Source organism: Vitis vinifera, chromosome 10 (assembly GCF_030704535.1).
Source record: "Vitis vinifera cultivar Pinot Noir 40024 chromosome 10, ASM3070453v1".
Lineage (NCBI taxonomy): Eukaryota > Viridiplantae > Streptophyta > Magnoliopsida > Vitales > Vitaceae > Vitis > Vitis vinifera.
In genome coordinates, this window is record NC_081814.1 from 6626603 (window position 1) to 6647253 (window position 20651).

At 34.9% G+C, this 20651-nt stretch overlaps 1 protein-coding gene across 2 annotated transcripts in view; it reads right to left on the reverse strand.

Moving 5' to 3' along the window:
• Window positions 1–20651, reverse strand: part of LOC100264186 (uncharacterized) — a 49298-nt gene that overhangs the window by 6329 nt on the left and 22318 nt on the right. Inside the window, exons 5-17 of one of the 2 annotated variants that reach the window (XM_010657152.3) lie at window positions 17577–17712; window positions 17371–17439; window positions 17096–17197; window positions 16538–16636; window positions 15197–15307; window positions 14787–14993; window positions 14348–14455; window positions 8822–8917; window positions 2064–2120; window positions 1374–1520; window positions 1196–1255; window positions 971–1075; window positions 271–432 (exon numbers count right to left, since the gene is read on the reverse strand). In XM_010657152.3, the coding sequence (XP_010655454.1) occupies window positions 271–432; window positions 971–1075; window positions 1196–1255; window positions 1374–1520; window positions 2064–2120; window positions 8822–8917; window positions 14348–14455; window positions 14787–14993; window positions 15197–15307; window positions 16538–16636; window positions 17096–17197; window positions 17371–17439; window positions 17577–17712 (1459 nt within the window). The remainder of the gene's footprint in view (window positions 1–270; window positions 433–970; window positions 1076–1195; window positions 1256–1373; window positions 1521–2063; window positions 2121–8821; window positions 8918–14347; window positions 14456–14786; window positions 14994–15196; window positions 15308–16537; window positions 16637–17095; window positions 17198–17370; window positions 17440–17576; window positions 17713–20651) is intronic. The other variant, XM_019222582.2, reaches the window with a different exon arrangement.

Below are 20651 nucleotides of genomic sequence, written 5' to 3' on the forward strand. Positions count from 1 at the left end.
GGGCTTGCAGAATGGATTAGACATTTTCTCTTTGGGTGGCTTTTACTGTTCAATACAAAGGAACCATTCAAAAATGGCAGTGGTCTCTACATGAGCAAGAATGGCCAAGGAAGATTGGTGGTGGATTAATAATATCCTAGAGCTTAGAGCATATGCCCCATAGGTTCCTTTTGTGTTCATTTCTGTTTTGGGAGGACTGAGTCCAATTCTAGGAGATAAATTAGATAGTACGCATGTCAGAATGCATGCCCACACATAAATGCCTTTTACCAATTTGAGAAGATCTCCAACGTCAGCATCATTATTAATTTTCTCTGCTACAGCATGACAAAGTTTGATAATCTTCTTAGCAACTTCATAACCAGGAGCAGCTTTCCCTCCAACTATGCAGACACGAGGTACAACTTTCCTTCTCTGAGTCTTCTCCATATTCTGTCACAAAATAAGTGAATATTTCAAATAAAAGCCTATATAAGTTGTATAAGCCTAGTAAAATTTATGATTGGTATTTTAAAGTTCATATTTAATTAGAATAGGCATTGTTGCAACATTACATAATCTCTTGTGTGGATTTAAAAACACTGGTTTTCGGGTGCTTCAGAATTTCATCCAAACCATAACTCTGGATAAACAAAATCCCAAATGCTAACTAAAAGTAGTTAGTTTACAGTGATAAAAATATGTTAAAGAAAGGACTAGCAATGGGACTGAAATTTCAGACTTCTGAACATGTAGCTAGGTAGTCTACTTTTGTGAAGGCATCTGTTGCTTTTACCCAAAAAGGACTGGGTTGTTCCATATTAACTGGATACAGCTCTAGATAGAACTGAATGACATAGAAGAATGCATATAACTGATCCAAAGTTGTTGGGATTAAGGCTTTGCTGAGTTGAATTATGAGTATAATAAATTCAAATTTCTTTCGAAATCAGAAGATAAATCTTGTAACTTGAAACATAATTCAAAATACCTTTATGCAGTCGTATCGATGGATAATGCTGAGTATATTAAGCAATTGTCTTTTGTACTCGTGTATTCGCTTTATTTGCACATCAAACATTGCATCCAAACTGACCTGCAATTGAAGGTGATCCATTTCTGGGATAAGTTCACAAGGAAGCTCCCATAAGATTAGAAAAACAAGGAATGAAGCCACATGGAAGATTTAATAATAGGAAAATGTTTTAAATCAAACCTTCACACCACTCATTGCTTCAATGTATTCTGCGAGCCTCATTTTATTAACCTTTCTGACCTACAACAGAGAATTTAACACATCAAAAGTAAAAAATCAGTATAATACATGACCAGACAGTTAAAAAAAGAATTACTGTCTCCAGAGCAATTGGATGCATATCAAAGCTGAAAAGTACCATCTTCCATTCTTGATGTAGATCAGCATCTGCTGCAAATTCTTGCAACCCGATTAAGAGGTCAATGTCACGGATCCAAGCTTCTGTTCCAAGCCATTTTGAGATAAGAGCACATAAACTAGGATTGCTCACCACAATCCAGCGACGCTGAGAAATAGCATGTTTGGAAAGTTAAAAACACTTCATGACACACAAGTAACGATTTTCTATATCTGATTTGTCTTCGGTAATAAATCTCAGATGCATTGCTGAAGCAAAAGGACGGTTCTTAATTTTTTGCGACACAAGCGATATAGTTTGCCCATATATCAAACAGATTCAGGAAATATTGGAGCATCAAATTCCTTTATGTGGGACTTTGATTGAGGTTGTTGCCAATAACAGAAGCAGATGAGCAACATGTTGCTAAAAGATTGTCAAGAAGTTAGCACCAGGAAAGTTCATCAGATCAGAGCAAGGAGTTCCCATTGAATGCTCATAGAGACTTCACACACTGCAGCCTTGAGGAGGGAACATTTACTCCTCTAAGTGCATTTACATTGCAATTAGAGATTTAGAGTTAACTACAGGACCATGCAGGTCAACGTATCTTTCAATTGTGGATTTCACTATTCTTCTGTCACTAAACTTAAACAACAGGAGTATAGCCAATTTGATCACATGCAGATTAAAGATACTAGGTGCTTTCACCTGAGTTACCCCATTTGTCTTATACTGGAATTTGTGTGGCCACAGTTCATAAAAATCCTGCAAAGAACCTCTACAAAGTGTCAGATCGGAGAACTATCTCTTCAGCAGGCAAAAGAAAACCATAAGAAGCAAAAAGACTACAAAGAGAAGCACATTGTCCAAATGATGGAATTCAAGATATTTAGCTGTTAGAAAACATGGATTTTTAGGAATGGTAAATCAAGGAATTTATTCCCTTCCATATCTTGTATATATCAACTGTACAACTGTAGAATATTGTAGCAAGTGGTTTTCTTAACTAGGTGCAGGATTATAGAAGTTAATTTCTTTTTTCTTATTGTATAATCTAGTTTCCCTTTTTCGAGTCTAGAAGGTAGTCTATAAATTACACTCACTTTTGTTCTCAAATAATAAAAAATCTTGATTTCCAACTTTCATGGTATCAAAGGCAGAATCTTTTTAGGATTTGTCTTTCTTTCACAGCCTTATTCGCTGTTTTTTTCTTGGGAATTCATTCTTCCCACTTTTTCTTTGGGTTTATTATTATTATTTTTTCTTCCTTGGCCTTACTTGCAATTTACTCCTCTATGTCTAAAGATTTTTAGAAGTCCAATCCAACCTATCAAATTACCAGTGAAAAGTTGAATGGAGAAAATTTCTTCTCATGGTCTCAATAGGCCAAACTATTCCTGAAGAGTCGAGGAAAAATGAAGTATGTTTTGGGGGCTGTCAAACAGATTCAGAATTTGAAATCTGGGACGCTGAAAATTCTATGGTGATGTCCTAGTTGTTGACCTCCATGAAACCTGAAATTGGTCGACCCTTCCTGTACCTTTCAACAACTAAAAATGTGTGGGATGCTGTGACAAAAACCTACTCCAATAAAGGGGATGCTGCTCGGGATCAGTCTATAACTATTTACTGCAACAATCTGATAATGTTGTAGCAGGAATTAGATCTCCTCCAACATTTTGAGATGGTAGCACCCGAAGATGCTGCAACTTTAGCAGAGATGCTACAATGAGACCAAGTATTTGATTCCTGGCTGGCCTTTGACCAGAATCTGATGAGGTATGGGGTAGAGTCTTGGGTAAAGAACCCATTCCTTGTCTCAGTGATGTTTTACCTTACGTGACAGCTGAAGAAGGGTGTAGAAGTGTAACGATGGGAAATGGTTCTCAAGATATTTCAGCCCTTAAGATTGAATATGAAGGTGATCAAAAGAAGGTGTGGCAGCAGAAGAAAACTGATGAGAAGGATACCCAATAATGTGATTATTGCAATAGGGCGAGACACACAAGGGAGACATATTGGAAATTGAATGAAAAACCCCTCTCGGAGATAAGAGCACTGAGGCCCCACACAAGAAGGCATATCAGGGCATTGCCTTGGAGACACCTGATCCCGAACCAACAGCTGAACCTGATAAGAATCTTTTCACCAAAGGTCAAATGGAACTTCTTTACAAAATGTTTGGGAAAACTCTAAACCTGGCCAACACTTCCATTTCTTCATCCTTCTTTGCTCAAACAAGTAACACTTTTTTAGCTCTTAATGCTTCTTGTGACTCCAAACCTTGGATCATTGATTCAAGGGCTTCAAATCACATGACAAGTGAACAAACTTTTTTTCATTCTTATAAATCCAATTCTAACTCTGGAAAAGTTATTGTTGTTGATGGGTCTTTCACACCTACTATTGGAAAAGGTTCAATTTCAGTGACATCAAGACTTACTCTTGATTCTGTACTTCTTGTTTTGAAATTATCTCACAATCTCCTCTCTATTAGTAAACCTACAAAGTCTCTAAACTGCCATATGATTTTTTATCCCTCTCATTGCATTTTTCAGGACCTAACTACATGGAAGAGGATTGATCGTACTGAAGAGAAGGAGGGACTGTATTATCTTGATTCCAAGACCAAGGAGAATGCTTTAGGATATGTCTCTAAGGTGTCAGAAGAATATGAAGAGCAGATCTGGTTCCTACAATACAGATTGGGTCACCCAAGTTTCTTATCTCTTAAAACTTTGTATCCAGATTTCTTTGTCAATGTTGATGTCTCAAAGTTTCAATGTCAAGTTTATGAGTTAGCTAAAAGTCACCATGTATCTTTCCCGTTGAGCAATAAAAGGTCTGAAATTTCCTTTTCTACTATCCATAGTGATATTTGGGGTCCTTCGAGAGTAAACACTTATAATGGTTTCAAATGGTTCATTACTTTCATTGATGATTTTAGTTAAACAACCTGGATATATCTCTTAAAAGATATATCCGAAGTTACTCCAACGTTCTAAGCCTTTCATAAAATGATTCAAGCCCTATTCCATAGCCAAATTCAAATTCTTAGGAAAGACAACGTGAGAGACTATTTCAATTCTATCCTAAATCCTTACTTGGTGGAGAATGGGATTATACACTTTTCTTCATGTGTAGACACCCCCTTAACAAAATGGAGTGGCTGAGAAAAAAAAAAAACAAACACCTATTGGAAGTAGGGAGAGCATTGATGTTTTCCAGGAATATTCCCCAGTTTTTATGGGGAGAGGCAATTCTTACAACAACATATCTCATAAACCGTATGCCATCTAGATCACTTAACCTTAAAGTTCCCATTGACCTTTTGAAACAAGCCTTTCCTAGTGTCAACTTCTTTGGATCTCTACCTCATCGAGTATTTGGGTGTGCAACATTTGTCCATGTTCACCGAAAAGATAGGTCTAAGCTTGAATCAAGAGCCCTTAAATGTGTCTTTGTTGGATATTCATCCAATCAAAAAGGATACAAGTGTTTTCACCCTCTCACTAGAAGAACCTTTGTGACTATGGATGTAAAATTCTTTGAGAGCTTATCTTATTATTCTCAAGTCAGTTTTCAGGAGGAAGGGAGAGTAGAAAACCTGTCATATCTCACCCAAAATGAACCTACAACCATTGTATTACTGTGTTTATTGGAATTTATACAAGCTGAGACTGACTTTAGAGAACAGATTGAGAATGAAAATCAGGGGCAGTAGAAGATAACCAGTCAGGGGGAGAAAATACTCATTAACGGCAATTGGACATCACTCCTAGATCTAAAGAAGGTAACAAAGAAGAGGTAAAAATGTTTGTGATCTAAACTAGAAAGAAAAGAGACGATCATCCTTTAGTTATAGTCTCAAATTCTCCTTCACGCGATCAATCTTCAACTTCGGAGAAAGGTATGGAAAAGATTTCTTCTCTTTCTTCTTCATCTTCAACCTCTTCTCTGAACTCTAAACAACCTTGTTCTTTATTGGACATTGATCTAGATATTCCCATTGCCATTGGGAAAGGTGTTAGAACTTGAACCCAACATCTACTGCTATTAGCTAACTTTCTTTCCTATCACCAGTTAGGATCAACTTATATGGCCTTCACCACAAACCTGCCCCTAGAGTCTATCCCCAACACTATATTGAGAAAGATAAAGATAGAGAAAAATATGACATCTCATCCTCATTGGTGATGATGAATATTTATATACAAACACATTTGAGTTCAACTATAATTCAAACTCTATCTCTCACTCTAATTCAAATTAATAGTAGATTTCTACTCTAATTCAAACTTTATCTCTTACACTAATTCAAAATAATAATAGACTTCTACTCTAATTCAAACTAATAATAAATAGATAAATACTAAATTTAAATTAAGGAGAAACATTTAAATAACAATATTCCTAGATTCTCAACACTCCCCCTCAAGTTGGTGCATAGATATCTATCATGCCCAACTTGATTGTTAGATGTTCAAAAACTGGTCTATGAAGTCCCTTGGTTAGGATGCCAGCCAATTGTTACGTAGTTAGAACAAATGGCATGCATATAATACCAACTTCAAGTTTTTCCTTTATGAAATATCTATCAATCTCCACATGTTTAGTCCTATCATGTTGAACTGGATTATGTGCAATACTAGTTGCAATTTTATTATTGCAATAGAGCTTCAAACGGTAGGTTGTTGGTTGTCTCAGCTCTTTTAGGACTTGATTAAGCCATAACACTTCACAAACCCAATGTGTCATCACTCTAAATTTTGCCTCCGCACTATTCTTGGCTACCACACTCTGTTTTTTACTCCTCCAAGTAACCAAATTTCCCCAAATAAATGTGCAATACTCTGAGATCGATTTCCTATCAATTACTGAACCATCCCAATTTGCATCCATGTATACTTTAACTCCGCTCTGCTCATTCTTCTTAAAAAATACTCCTTTTCCTGAAGTATTCTTCAAATACTTTAAAATTCTATAAAACTGCTTTGAGATGCACTTCAAAAGGTGAATGCATATATTGACTTCCCACACTAACTACAAGGCAATATTTGGTCGAGTGTGAGATAGGTAAATCAACTTACCAACCAAATTTTGGTACCTTGTAGTATCCACTAAAACCCCAATTTCTACCTTTCCGAGCTTTACATTGGGATCTATAAAGGTATTTGAAGGTCTACAACCACTCATTCCCATTTTCTTTAGGAGATCAAGCATATATTTTTGCTGTGAAAAAATAATTCCCTTCTTTGACCGTGCTATCTCCAATCCAAGAAAATATCTCAAGGCTCCAAGATCTTTAAGTTCAAATTCAGTAGCTAGGCCCTTCTTCAAATGATTTATCCCAACCACATTATCACCCATTAGAATAATGTCATCCACATAGACTATTAAAACTGTAACTTTACCTCCTAGAGAGTATTTCAGAAATAGAGTGTGATATATTTGTTCTTAATAAAAGCCTATTTTCTTCATAAAATAGACGAGTCTCTCAAATCAAGCCCTAGGAGATTGGGTCTATAAAACTTGCTTAAGGCTATATAAAGACTTTTGTAGTTTACAAACCTTTGAGTCAACCCTTTTATCAAAGCTGGGAGGTAGATCCATATACACTTCCTCTTTTAGATCTCCATTAAGGAAAGCATTTTTAATATCCGGTTGTTGTAATGGTCAATCCAAATTTGCAACAATTGATAAAAGAACTCTAATTGTATTTAATTTTGCAACGGGAAGAAAAGGTTTATGAGTAGTCAATCCCATATGTTTGTGTAAATCCCTTAGCAACAAGGCTTTGTGTAAATCCCATAGCAACAAGGTGTGCCTTATACCTTTGTAGAGAGCTATCAGAATTATATTTGATAGTTAACACCCACTTGAAGCTAACAGTTGTCTTCCCTTTTGGTAGAGTTACCACCTCTCAAGTCTTATTTTTCTCAAGGGCCCTCATTTCTTCAAGAATAGTGTTCTTCCACTCTAGAATTTTTAAAACATCCTTTACATTCTTCAGAATTTCCACACTAGAAAGTTGAGAGGTAAATGCAACCATGGAAGATGACAAATTCTTATAAGACACGAAATTGGACATAGAATGTTGAGTACAAGACCTAACACCTTTTAGAAATGCAATAAGGATGTCAAGATCACTAAGAAACTCTTCATGTTTAATATTGGAAGAGGAACATGGTTTAAATGGAGGCTTACCTTTCTCAAATTATGAGATTAGATTGGTTCTTGAGACAGATTCATGGCCTTGCTGTAAAATAGGTTCCTCCAATCTTTGAATACAATTTTTCCTTGAGTAGACACAAAGTTCATGGTTGTTTTTACTTGTATTTTCATTGAATTCTGTATTTTCATGACCAACAAAGATTTACTATGGTAGCAAAGCTGCCATTAGCATTGTTCATAATCCAGTTCAACATAATAAAACAAAACATGTTGAAATGGACCAACACTTCATCAAAGGGAAAATTGAACTCAGGCAAATTACAACACCCTTTGTACCTACAAGGCAACAACTTGTAGATGTTTTCACAAAGGAGTTGTCAAGTACCATGTTTGATTTCATGGTGAGCAAACTGGGAATGCACATGTATGCACCAGCTTGAGGGGGAGTGTTAGAAAACGTGGACTTTTAGCAATAGTAAATGAAGGAATTGATTCTCTTCCATATTGTATATATCAATTGTACAACTATAGAATATTGTAGTTGGTGGTTTTCCTAACTAGATGCAGGATTATAGGAGTTAATTTCTTTTTCCAGATTGTGCTCTCTAGTTTCCTTTTTTTGAGTCTAGAGGTAGTCCATAAATTGTGCTCACTTTTCTTCTCAAATAATAAGAAATTCTGATGTCCAACTTTCATTATCTATTGAGCAGATTCATAAACATGCTTGTTTCATATATTTGAGATCCATCCTGAGTATCAAAATATGTTGCATACGAGGAAATGATGACAAGCTCTGAGATCTTGATAACATAATGTTTCAGAATTCTTTAAATGTTGCTACCAAAATGAGGCATTGTATTTCACTAGGCAGCAGAAGATAGCTGCCCAAGAATCCATTACTAAAGCAATGCATACATATGTTTTCTCCTCTTTGTATGTGTCTATGGTCAATCTATTTTCTCCTCCCAGATTAAGAGCTCTCTGACAAGAAATATCTGCGCAAAAACATTATGTATAGTTGAAGTTTTTTTCCCCTTTTAGATGAATATATAATTGAACACTCTTAACTGCTTGCACTAAAAAGGGCTAACTTGATGGCTTCTCTTTCTCTCTCTCTCTCTCTATATATATATATATAGAGAGAGAGAGAGATTTATACATATTTGTGTCTGAGATAATGAAGCTCAAATTATTCAAAAGCACATCCCAAAGTAGAACAATTTAATTTTAGTCATAAGCAGAAAAAAAACAATGAAGAAAATGGGATAAACCAATGTTCCTTGATGAATTACCTTGAAAACTCGTGTTTTTAATAACTCTGAATGCATCCTGGAAACACCATTCACAGTATGAGAACAAACAATTGACAGGTTTGCCATTCGAATGCTCTGTCAAATCAAAATGGGAATTAAGTATCAATTTTGTTATACTTTTGCAATTCACCACCAAGCAATGAAGATGAGAACCTAAGGATATAATACTCCAAAAATGATTAAAAAATAAACTGTATGGCCTGCATGGTAATGAAAACAAAGATGTTTTCTGTTTTCAAAAAAAGGAAAAAAATGAAATTGCTTGATAGAGCATTTCTAAACATTTTTTTAGGATATGCTTAGGTGTTGGTTTCTGCCCTTTCAAAAAAATGTAGGCGCTGACCAACTGATAACAATCTGATGACAAGTGCTCAAACATATTCTGAAAATTGATATGTACAAAATATATACAGACTTTACGACTGTATAGAAATAGGAATTGTTACAATAGTTATCTTAATCTAAATAGGAAACTAATTTAAAATAGGAGATAACTATCCATGATATTTAGGCCTACCAACTAGACTTATCACAACTAATTCTCCTAGAAAATAGCTCTTGAAACAATCAAACATTTTGACACTCCCCCTCAAGCTGGTTCAAAGATATCAATCACCCAATTTGTTAGTCAAAGACTCAAATGCCAGTTTAGGTTGTCCTTTGGTGAATATGTGAGCCAACTACTCCTTTGTTGGAATGAAAGGCTTACAAATTAGTCCATTTTCTAGCTTCTCCTCTATGAAGTGTCAATCAATTTCTATATGTTTTGTCTTGTCACGTTGTACTAGATTATGAACTATGTTTATTGTCATCTTGTTACCACAATATGGTGTCATCAAAGTCTTTGTCTTTATCTTTAATTTTTCTAGTAGTTTTTTTAGCCAAAGAAGGTTACGCACCCCATGTGCCACAACTCTGAACCCAGCTTCTGCTCTACTTCTAGCAATAATGGCTTGCTTCTTACTTCTCCAACTCACAAGGTTTCCTCTGACAAATGTGCAAAAACTTGAGGTTGACCTCCTATCACTAATGGAACCTACCCTGTTAGCGCATCCATGAAGGCTTCGACAAGTAACTGTTCCCTTTTTGGGAAAAGCAATCCTCTCCTTGGTGTCCTCTTTAAGTATTTTAGGATCTTGTATATTGCCTCCATGTGTTCTTCACTTGATGAGTGCATATAGTGGCTCACAACTAATCGAAAAAACCATATCTGGCTTAGTATGTGAAAAATAGATTAACTCACCAATTTTGGTACAATCTCTCTCAACTGCTTTCCCTTTCTTGAACAACCCAATTTTGTGATTGGCATTAATGGAAACATCACCAGGTTTACATCCTATCATGCCTACTTTTAGCATATCAAGTGTGTACTTTCTTTGTTAGACTGCAATATCCTTGCTAGATAGAGCCAACTCCATGCCTAGAAACTATCTCAAAAGATCAAGATTCAAATTCCTTAGCAAGTACTTTCTTGAGTTCTATGATTTCCACTTCATTATTTCCAATCAATATAATGCCATCCACATATACATAAGGATAGTGATCTTACCCTTAGTTGAGTTCTTAAAGAACATAGTGTGGTCAACTTAGCTTTGTGAATATCCTGAACTTCGATGGACTTTGAAAATCTATCAAACTAGGCCCTAGGTGACTGTTTTAGGCCATATAAAAATCTCATAAGTCTGCCTGCTTTTTTTCTTCCATAATGCCCCTCAAAACCTGGTGGTAGTTGCACGTACATCTCCTCTTTGAGTTCCCATTGAGGAATGCATTCTTAACATCTATAGGATGGAGTGACCATCCTAGGTTGGCTGCAAGTGAAAGTAGTATTCTAACCGTCTTCATATTAGCTATAAGAGCAAAAGTTTCTTGGTAATCAATCCTATAAGTCCCATCATCCTTGCATTTGACGATAAATATCCACTTGCATCCTATGAGAGTCCTCCCTTTTGATCTCTCCATTAATTATCAAGTGTCATTTTTTTCAAGTGCCCTCATCTCCTCTAGGACTGCCTCTCTCCATACTAGAATATTTAGAGCTTTGTGTACAGATTAGGAATTTCTACACTAGAAAGGTTAGAAGTAAGGGTTTGGTAAAAAGATGACAAGCTGTAGTAAGATACAAACTTTGAAATGGGATGAAGAGTACTTGACCAAGTCCCTTTTCTAAGAGCAATAGGCACATCAAGGTCATTTATTTTTATAGGAATGGATGCACTATTGTGGACAAGGATACCTGTAACTTCCATTTCTGTAGCATTTGGATCCAAGTCATGACTTTGCACTCATGGAGGATGCACATGTTCTATCCTTTTTTTATTAAGCAGCCTAGAATAGACACAAAGCTCAAGGAGTTGGGACTTTATCTACAACCTGGCTTTCAATCATAGTTTGTGGCACCAAAAAGTTGGGAGATGAAGATGAGGGTGGCAGCTCATGTTGGACACTCGGGAGACAATAAGCACAAGAAGAGTTTCCCAAAACCGATCTTCCATAGAATTCTCTTGCTGAAAAGAAGTTTATGTAAAAAAAGATTTGTTTTCAGGGAATGTGACACAAAGGTGACAAACAACTTCTTAGATGCAAGATCATAGTACTTATACCCTTTTTGAGTAAGTGAATATCCCAGAAAAAACACACTTGACAGCCCATGGAATATATGACAAAAACAAATTTGAAAGATTGGTCATATGATCTATTGCTCTTTAATCAATGATCCAGAGAGTTTTATTTCCGGAATGAACACTTGGGGTTGTCAAGAAGTTACCTTACTAGGCTAGAGAGCAAGAGAGTGTGGGATTTGAGTTGTTTTTGGACTGGTTCATAAACCTGATTGTTCTTTCATCACATTCTACCTGCTCGTTTCCCTCCTAATATAGGCAAACATTTCACATATAGAACAAAGAGGTTCCTTGCCAACAACTTTCACCCTGGCTTCGTCTAATTCTAAGATAAGGCCTGCGAGGAACTAAAAACCCTCTCTTTATCAAGCATCCTGTTGTACTGAGCACTATCATTGATGCACTCCCATTCAACATCATAGGACTAGTCTCATTCCTGCCATAGACCCTTTAACACACTGCAATATTTGGTCATGCTTTGCCTCCCTTGTTTAATCTCACAAATTTGAGTTCTAATCTCCAATATCTGAGCTAAGTTTCCCACGTCTGAATAGGTCTTAGCAGCAACATCCAAGATCTCTTTTGCTAATGATGAGAAAAGGTATGTTTTGCAAATATTGGGTTCACTAAATTGACCAACTATGCCATAACCATGGAGTTCTCTGCTTCCCATATGTGAAATACATCTCATCCTTCCATTTAGGTGGCTTTGTCGAACCAATGAGATATCCAAACTTCCTTTTCCCATGAACAAGCATCTTCATGGATTGGGACCATCATAAATAATTCTGTCCATTCAGCTTGTGGGTTATGATATGAAATGACAGGGTTTCATGAACAAATCGTTGAATCAACCATTGAGGGCTGTTTAGAATTGTTCCTGGATTTCTCTTCTCCAGTAACTCCCAACATGATTACACAGATAGTTTAAGAAGAAAATCGAATAATAGATGCCTAGGATCAGAGGCAGCTCAGATACCATGAAAACAGGTTGGGGAAAAACTTAATTTTTGTTGATATGAAAAAAATGAATTCAACTGAACAAAATATATATAGACTTTACAGACGTATAAAACTAGGATTTGTTACAATAGTTATCCTAATCTAAATAGAAAACTAATTTAAAATGGGAGATAACTATCCATGATTTGTAGGCCTACCAACTAGACTTATCACAACTAATTCTCCTAGAATATAGCTCCTAAAATAGTCAAACATTTTTATGTATTTGTTATTTTAATTTCAAAAAACAAAAAATTTCAAGAATAAAGTTTTCATTCAGCAACACCAATGCGCTTGTAGCTTTTGTTGGAGATTTTCTAGATCCATCACTTTTAATTACCCCATCACTGTATGAAATGAGAAAGAAATCAATAGAGTAGGAACACATTATACTTGCATCATTATAGATATCAATGGATGGATCAGCTTGTACATCTAGGACTCAAAGAACGAAAATTTTGTATAGACAAAGAAAAGAAAATCCCTCTAATGGGCTCATACTTTGTACAAACATGCACGTACACACAGAAAACAAAAAATATTGTCCTTTGTTTAAAATATAATTGTGCTAGTAAGTTGCACTGATTACCTTTTAGATTCTTTTAGCAGCTGCTGCTTCTTTTTTTCTACCTTTCCTATATTTTTTATTTCAATTATTTTTTTCCTTTTTTCGGTGTTAGGGGTAAGGGACAGACAATGAAACACTAAACCTATGAAGTAATCTCCTTTTGTCAGTTTGATCTTTAATCCACTTTTTCTTTTCCTCAAACTGCCAATATCTTAATGTATGGTCCAAGAGTGATTTCACAAGTGACACACATCACACAAAAGCTTTCTTTAAATGATGTGATCGTAAATTGTACTCACATGGCAAACATTCCAATCTATCAAACATTAAGAAATTTAATCATATATCCTGAATTAACACCTAGAGATCATGAACCACTGTGATACTTTTAGGATTCAGAAAACATTCAGAATCAAGAGAAACTTGAAATTTGGAAATGAAATACACATACCACCATATTGATAGAAGCCACAGAGAAAGACAAACTTTTAGAATTTTTTATGCATGTCAGAAAATTTCAAAAATAAATTTGAGTGGATGAAAAGTTATGCATGTTAAAAAAGAAAACAATCAAGGAATGTATGCGTTACTCTCAAATGGTTTAGTATTTTCAAGGATATTTGAAGAATACAATTTACAGTATCTACGATTTTCATTCGTAGATTATTTTCCATAAATCAATAGTTAGGCATGCTTATGAATATGCAAAATATAATTCAAAGCTTTTCCATATGATTAAAAAAATGGAAATATAGAAACTGGATCTATGTGATTGGGTGGTCAAAACGGCAAGTAACTTAGAAGATGAAAAGGCAGAATTTCTTTAAAGAAGAAAGTTTTCTTAGGGAAAGAGGAATACATGGGAAAGGAAGAAAAAATATATGAGACTAAAAAAGGATAACGAGTGAGAATGGGAGGCGTGTTGTTGGGTGGTGTAGGGGTGTCCAGAAAGAGAAAAAAGGCACAAACAAAACATTCTCAATTTTAACCAGAGAATCTAATCCTTGGGCCACACTTTCAGATCAGTGGCCTCCTGGAAGAGAAGCAAAGATCTGTGGAGTGACAAGTTTGAGCCCAATATTATGTGCTAAACACACAAAGACCTGTGGATTGAAACAGTTAATTAGAAACCCAGCTAGTTAACACCCACATATATTATACAGACTTCAGATGAACTCTCATTGTGCACTATTCACACTATCTTTCTCAGCTACTCCCTATTATTAGTTAAGGTTATACTTCAATGTAGAAAATACTCAAGTATAATATGAAATATCAAACAAAAGCAATTTCAGGATATGCCTTCTTGAATACCTTTACAGCACCTTCCTCCACAATTGACATCTGAGACAACCGGTTGAAGTCTAGACCAATTCTCTTCTTCAACTCCTCCATGAAATTAAAGTTTATGTCATATATAATCTGAAAAATAGACCATTTTATAAAATCTCATGAAAATGTAAAGAAATTAAAATAATTCAGAAAACTTGTTTGACGAATTATAAAAATACATGAACCAATTTAAATAATGCTGCAGAAGACCATTACTAATACCATACTTGAAAGGCAAGACACAACCTTCAGAGGGCAGATGCACTATCCCATGAATTAATTCAGCATTTTCATCACCTACTACTCATTCCCTTTTCTTTTATTTGCCTTTTCAATATTTTACAGAAGGTGGGAAAATGAATTCACAAAGAGAAATAAATTGCAGAAATTTCAATAAAAAAAAAAAAATGCTGAAACGCACTTGTAAGTGGCGTGGGAGAAGACTGCCTAGGAGATCAACAGGGATTTTCTCTAGCGCTTCAGGTAATACTGTGTGAGTTGTAAATGAGAAAATTCTGCATACAATGTTCCATGCCTGGTCCCAACCTAAATGTTCTTCATCAACAAGCACTCTCATGACCTCAACTACTGCAAGAGATGGGTGAGTATCATTCAACTGCAGTGCAACCTGGACAAGAAATTAGGAACATACTTTAGGTCAATGGAATAGAAGTAGAAAAGTTGGATCATAGAAAAACAAACTACAATAGTGGGGGAAATTTATAATAGGCAGAAAATTTTCCCTTTCATCGGACTGTCATATGTTAAATGGGCATAAGGCCAGATAGGTCATCTTTCAGTAGAATGTGTGCAAGTTTCATATATGATAACCTTCTCTGGGAAATCATCAAAGTTATTGTGACCATCTTTGAACCTTCGAATGATGTCTTGTAAGGATGCTGAGACAAAGAAATAGTGTTGTTTCAACCTCAGTTCCTTTCCCTGAAAGACAGCAACTAAAAGAAATGGATAATATATATCTGGAGTTGGAAATGATGGAGCTTTACTGGAAGGGAAAGAACAAAACTAATGCATGACAAAATATTAATAATAATAACTCCAACAAACCAAAGATATGGTAGTAATAATAAAACCACCATATATGTCATAAAGAGGCATGCACTTGATGTCATTACTATTTTTATAACATGTTTTTGCAGCTTTATTGTAGGGCAGGGTGGAGAATTAATGTAGTGTGACAAAAGTAATGGACAACAACTTAAAAGCTAGAATTGATGGAGAGAGACAAGGAGAATGAACAAATTCAACAAAAAGAATAAAGGAAAAGATGAAACATATCTATGTAAGGAATCAAATTAAACTTCATAATCAAAGAGTGCCTACTGTAAAACCAAATTAAATAGGCAAAAACTTTCAAAAAGAACTACATTTTATAGCTGTATGATTAAGAAGATGGAGCAGGGTGGCTGAACCAGAGAATTTTTTACTCAGATTTTATCTCTCGCATTCTAATATAAACAAATTTAAGAAAAATACCAATAGGAGCAATGGCACTATCTCGATAGAATGTTTAACCAAGAAAAGATAAGTTCCTAAGATAACTTCCAGTTGAAATGAAAATGTCGAGGACAGTGGGAGGAAGTACCAGAATAACAAAAGAAACACATTGAGCAATTTTAAGAAGACCCAGATTACATAATAAATGCAGCAGTACTGAAGGATAAGGTATTCAGACATATTTGAAGAAGATCATTGACAGTGTAGTAGAGTTAATAAGATGAAAAATATCATTCTTTGTGACTGAAAATAAGGACTTCGAAAGGCATATGGGGGAGAAATATTAGGTCAGTGCAGCTTAGGAAAATAAACAGAACAATGTTTCTGATTACTTGAGACTAAGCACATGCCACACATAAGTGTTTTAAGAATTACATCCCTCTACAGTATAACTTCTATAGAATTTTTTTCAACAAAAATAAACCAAATGTTAAAAAAGAAAAAGGGAAGTCAAACAAAAGAGTGCATGTAATTAAATTTTCAATCTTCTACCAGAAGCAATCAGAACTATCTCCATTCATCAAACTCCATTGAGTTCTCAACAAAAACCATGCAGCCTTTGAAATAATTACTACAATGAAGCATGTACAAATACCTAATGGAAAGAGTATCATCATACCTAATATATATTGAAAAAATTAAAGGAGCACATACCTGATAAGAACGGTCATCAGGGTACAAAACACAGCTTATAGTTTCAGCTCTTTGTCTATTAACAACAGCATTGATATAATCTCCAGTATTATATGATTCCTGAAAATGAAATATGCACAAAGTAAGATTGTAAAGTATTTATTTATCTACAGCAAATGAGAAAACCTAAAAAAATTTGGAACAAGATCGTTTGACTCTTCGTTTGGTGATGATTGCAAAAATCACTTGTAATAGGAAACATGATCCCTGATAGAGCTGAAGCATGAGAAAGCATTGACATAGCTCAACCTAATTAGGCAGGATACAAAGCTTGGTTGAGTTAAATTTAGTACTAAGAATAGAAGGTTAATTATGGACTGCAAACCTTTAACTACTATAAAATATAGCATTCACCTGTTAAACAATTAGACATATGGCATCTTCGTACCTTTCTTAAGCAGTATGTAATATGAAGCAAAGAAATATATGAGCTCTAGTGGCCTAGCTCAAGTGGTAAAGGATTGAGATGGGGATGTAGTCTTAGATTAGTGACATGGAAAAGTGTATGCTTAAAGTTACCATATCATATTGACCATCTGGCTTAGCAGCCCAAAGGCGGAGATTAATTGTATTCCTTGTTCCGTAACCAGGTATTGGATTATCATAAGCTACAGCTTCGACCTGCCAATGAGGAGAGCTATAAAGATGAAATAAACGTTTAGCTATTGATATAACAATGTTTCTCATTTAGATAATGCACCCTAGTGATGTACTATGCAAAATTAAACTAACTTGTGTTTTTTTTTTCTTGGGTCAACAGTTGCTTTAAAATATGAAAGAAATTATTTTCTCACCGTTTCTCCAGGTAACCAAACTTTACAACTTTTTCCATTCAAAGTTTCCTCTTCAACAGTCCCATAGAACTTATCCATCGGACATAATACAGGATAGCAGAAAACAAATAGAATTTAGAAAATATAAAAGACAGACAACGTTGAATGAAACAAACAGTAAACATTGAAGTATTTAATAGAAACAGAATGGGAAAATACTTGCAAACCTTCACTGGATATGATACATGAACCCGCTCTATCTCCCATGGGTTTCCAAAATTTAACCAATAATCAGGCTGTTCATGTTGAAATCCATCCAGTATGACCTGACGGAACAACCCATACTGGTAGCGTAGTCCATAACTGCAAAATGAATGATGCAATTCTGCCAATATTAGTTAACACCCCCATAGGAAAAAGCAATTGGTAAACAAAGACTAGTTCTGGATAAATAAGAGTCTGAATCTTCTGAAATTATAAATGGGTTTCATTTCTAATAGTAATCATACAAGAAACTAAAAAAATCTTAGTTAGCAAAATTGGCCACTGTATCAGCTTATCGCCTTATCATACAGGAAGTGTGTGCCTTCTTTCCTATTGTTTAAAAAACTATAGCATCTTGACAAAGAGAGGGGCAAAAACAGTTTTGATATCTTTCATTTTGTTAGTTTTCATGTTCTTCAGTTATTTTCATGCAATCAGCATTTTACTGATATTCAGAAGAAAGCAAGACAGGGAGTTGCAATTTTAGGTTTTTCTGGTTGCTTTCAGGTGTTGACTAAACTGCTACTCTAATATTCTTGTTTTTTGGCTATGGATATATGATTACCTCGTTACATGCTTATCCTTCTTTTATTTTATTTATAGATAAAGTTATGAGATAGATAGAAAGGTTTTTTTATATAGTCTAGAACTCTGTAATTCTCTTATAAATAGAAGGAGTTTCCAACTAACTACAATAATAAATGGTTGACTAGATTTTTTTCTTCACAATCATGATTAAAAACATGGTATCAGAGGTAATCCAGGTCTGATTCTGGTTGGCTACTTCTCTTCTTTTCATATCCATTATTCATCTTCTTACTCTCCTCATTTCCTCTCTTATTTCTTTCTTCCATCCTCCATATCCGATTCTCATTTCAAGGTAGTCTAATGTGCATTGCTGATGTAAATCAACAGCAGTCAGCTGATGCTGGTGGTTGTTGATTGTTGAAATGGTAGCAACTTGTTTATAGTATGTTGATGTTGATGGTTGCCCAGTCTTCAACCTATTTTTTCTTCGTTGAGGCTTTTATGATATGATCTTGAAATTTTGGGTGTCAAAAATACAGATAAGTGCTGCTGTAAATTTTTTTAGTGGTCATTTATTTCTAGTAGTAATGGCCTAATGGCTGCCATATCTGAAATAAAAGAATGCATTGGTAATTTTGATAATAAATTTTTGTTTAGTAAAATGACAATCCAAGTCACAGAACTACAACTATGTTTCTCAATTCAAAAAATTATATGCAATGGTTTAGAGCAGCCCAAAAATTTATATTGGGCATAGGAAAGAGGGACTATATTCAAGGAAAAGTTGCAACACCATTTGAAAAAAGCTCTATACAGGTTGAAACAGTATCCAAGGGCGTGGTTTGGAAGGTTTTCAAAAGTAATGAAGAACATGGGATATGGTTTGGAAGGTTTGCAAAAGTGATGAAAAAACATGGGATACAGACAAAGTTAGGGATATCATATGTTGTTCATTAAGCATTCAAATTTAGGGTAAAGTCTTTAACGCATAGACTTTATTGAATTAAACTTGTGGAATACAACAGAAATAAAAAGGCCCGCAAACACTTCTCCTGAAAACTAGGGACACAGATAACTCCAAAGAACAATTCGAAAACAGAATAAAAATCCTAACTCTAAGTCATGTTTGGATAACCTTATTTATTTTGAACGCCTAACAAATAAAATACGAACTAAAGAATAAGATAAAAATAACTCATAATTATCTACATAAAGGGAGTTACAACTCTTTTGGTATATGTAGATGAAATCATCATGACGGGAGATGATGAACTAGAGAAACAGACCTTGAGACAATGTTTGACCAAGGAATTTGAGATTAAAGAGTTAGGAAGATTGAAATACTTCCTAGGAATTGAGGTTGCACATTCTAAGTAGGGAATTTTTATATGTAGATGATCATCATGACAGGAAATGATGAACTAGAGAAACAGACCTTGAGACAATGTTTGACCATGGAATTTGAGATCAAAGAGTTAGGAAGATTGAAATACTTCCTAGGAATTGAGGTTGCACATTCTAAGTAGGGAATTTTTATTTCTTAGCAAAAATATGTAACAAACTTTCTCAAGGAAACAGGGAAGTTGGTGTGCAAACCAATAAGCACACCAATAGATCCTAATCATAAGCTTGGAAAGATTGAGGAAGATACTGCGATAAATAGAGAGATGTATCAACATCTAGTAGGAAGACTCATTTATTTCTCTCACACAAGATCAGATATAGCACATGTTGTGAATGTGATTAATCAGTTCATACACAATCCAAAAGAGGTTCATGCACAACCGAGTGCTATAGTACCTTAAGGGGTCTCCAAGAAAAGGCCTTCTATTTAATGAAGCACGAGACTAGTACTTGAAGCATACACAAAAGCAAATTATGTTGGATCTGTGGTTGATAGAAGATAGACTATTAGGTATTGCACCTTGTGGGAATTTGGTGACATGGAAAAGTAAAAAATAAAGTTTGGTGGCAGAGTTCAGTGCAAAAGCAAAATTTCACGCAATGACCCAAGGAGTTTGTGAACTACTATGATTGAAGATCATTTTGGAAGACTTGAAGATTAAATGGGATGGGCCAATGAGACTTTACTATGACAATAAATCTACAATCAGTATTGCATATAATCTGGTGCAACATAATCGAACAAAACACATAAAAATAGACAAGCATTTTATCAAAGAGAAATTAGATAGTGGATTCATTTGTACTTCTTATGTACCTACTAACCACTAACTTACAAATATACTCACAAAAGGTTTAAGCAATACAAAGTTTCAAGTAAGTGTATCCAAGTTGGAAATGGAAAACATCTATTCAACAACTTAAAGGGGGGTGTGAAAGAATGAAATTAAGGAAGTCGTGATTTTGTAGAGAGAATTAGGCAATCCCGTGGTCAAAGGGATTTGTTGTAATTGAGTTAAGAAAGTTCCTAATTTAGGTGCTAGGGTTTTTTGTATATACATGTGAGTCTTTGTATAGGCAAAAAATTAAGGAAAATAATTCTATAC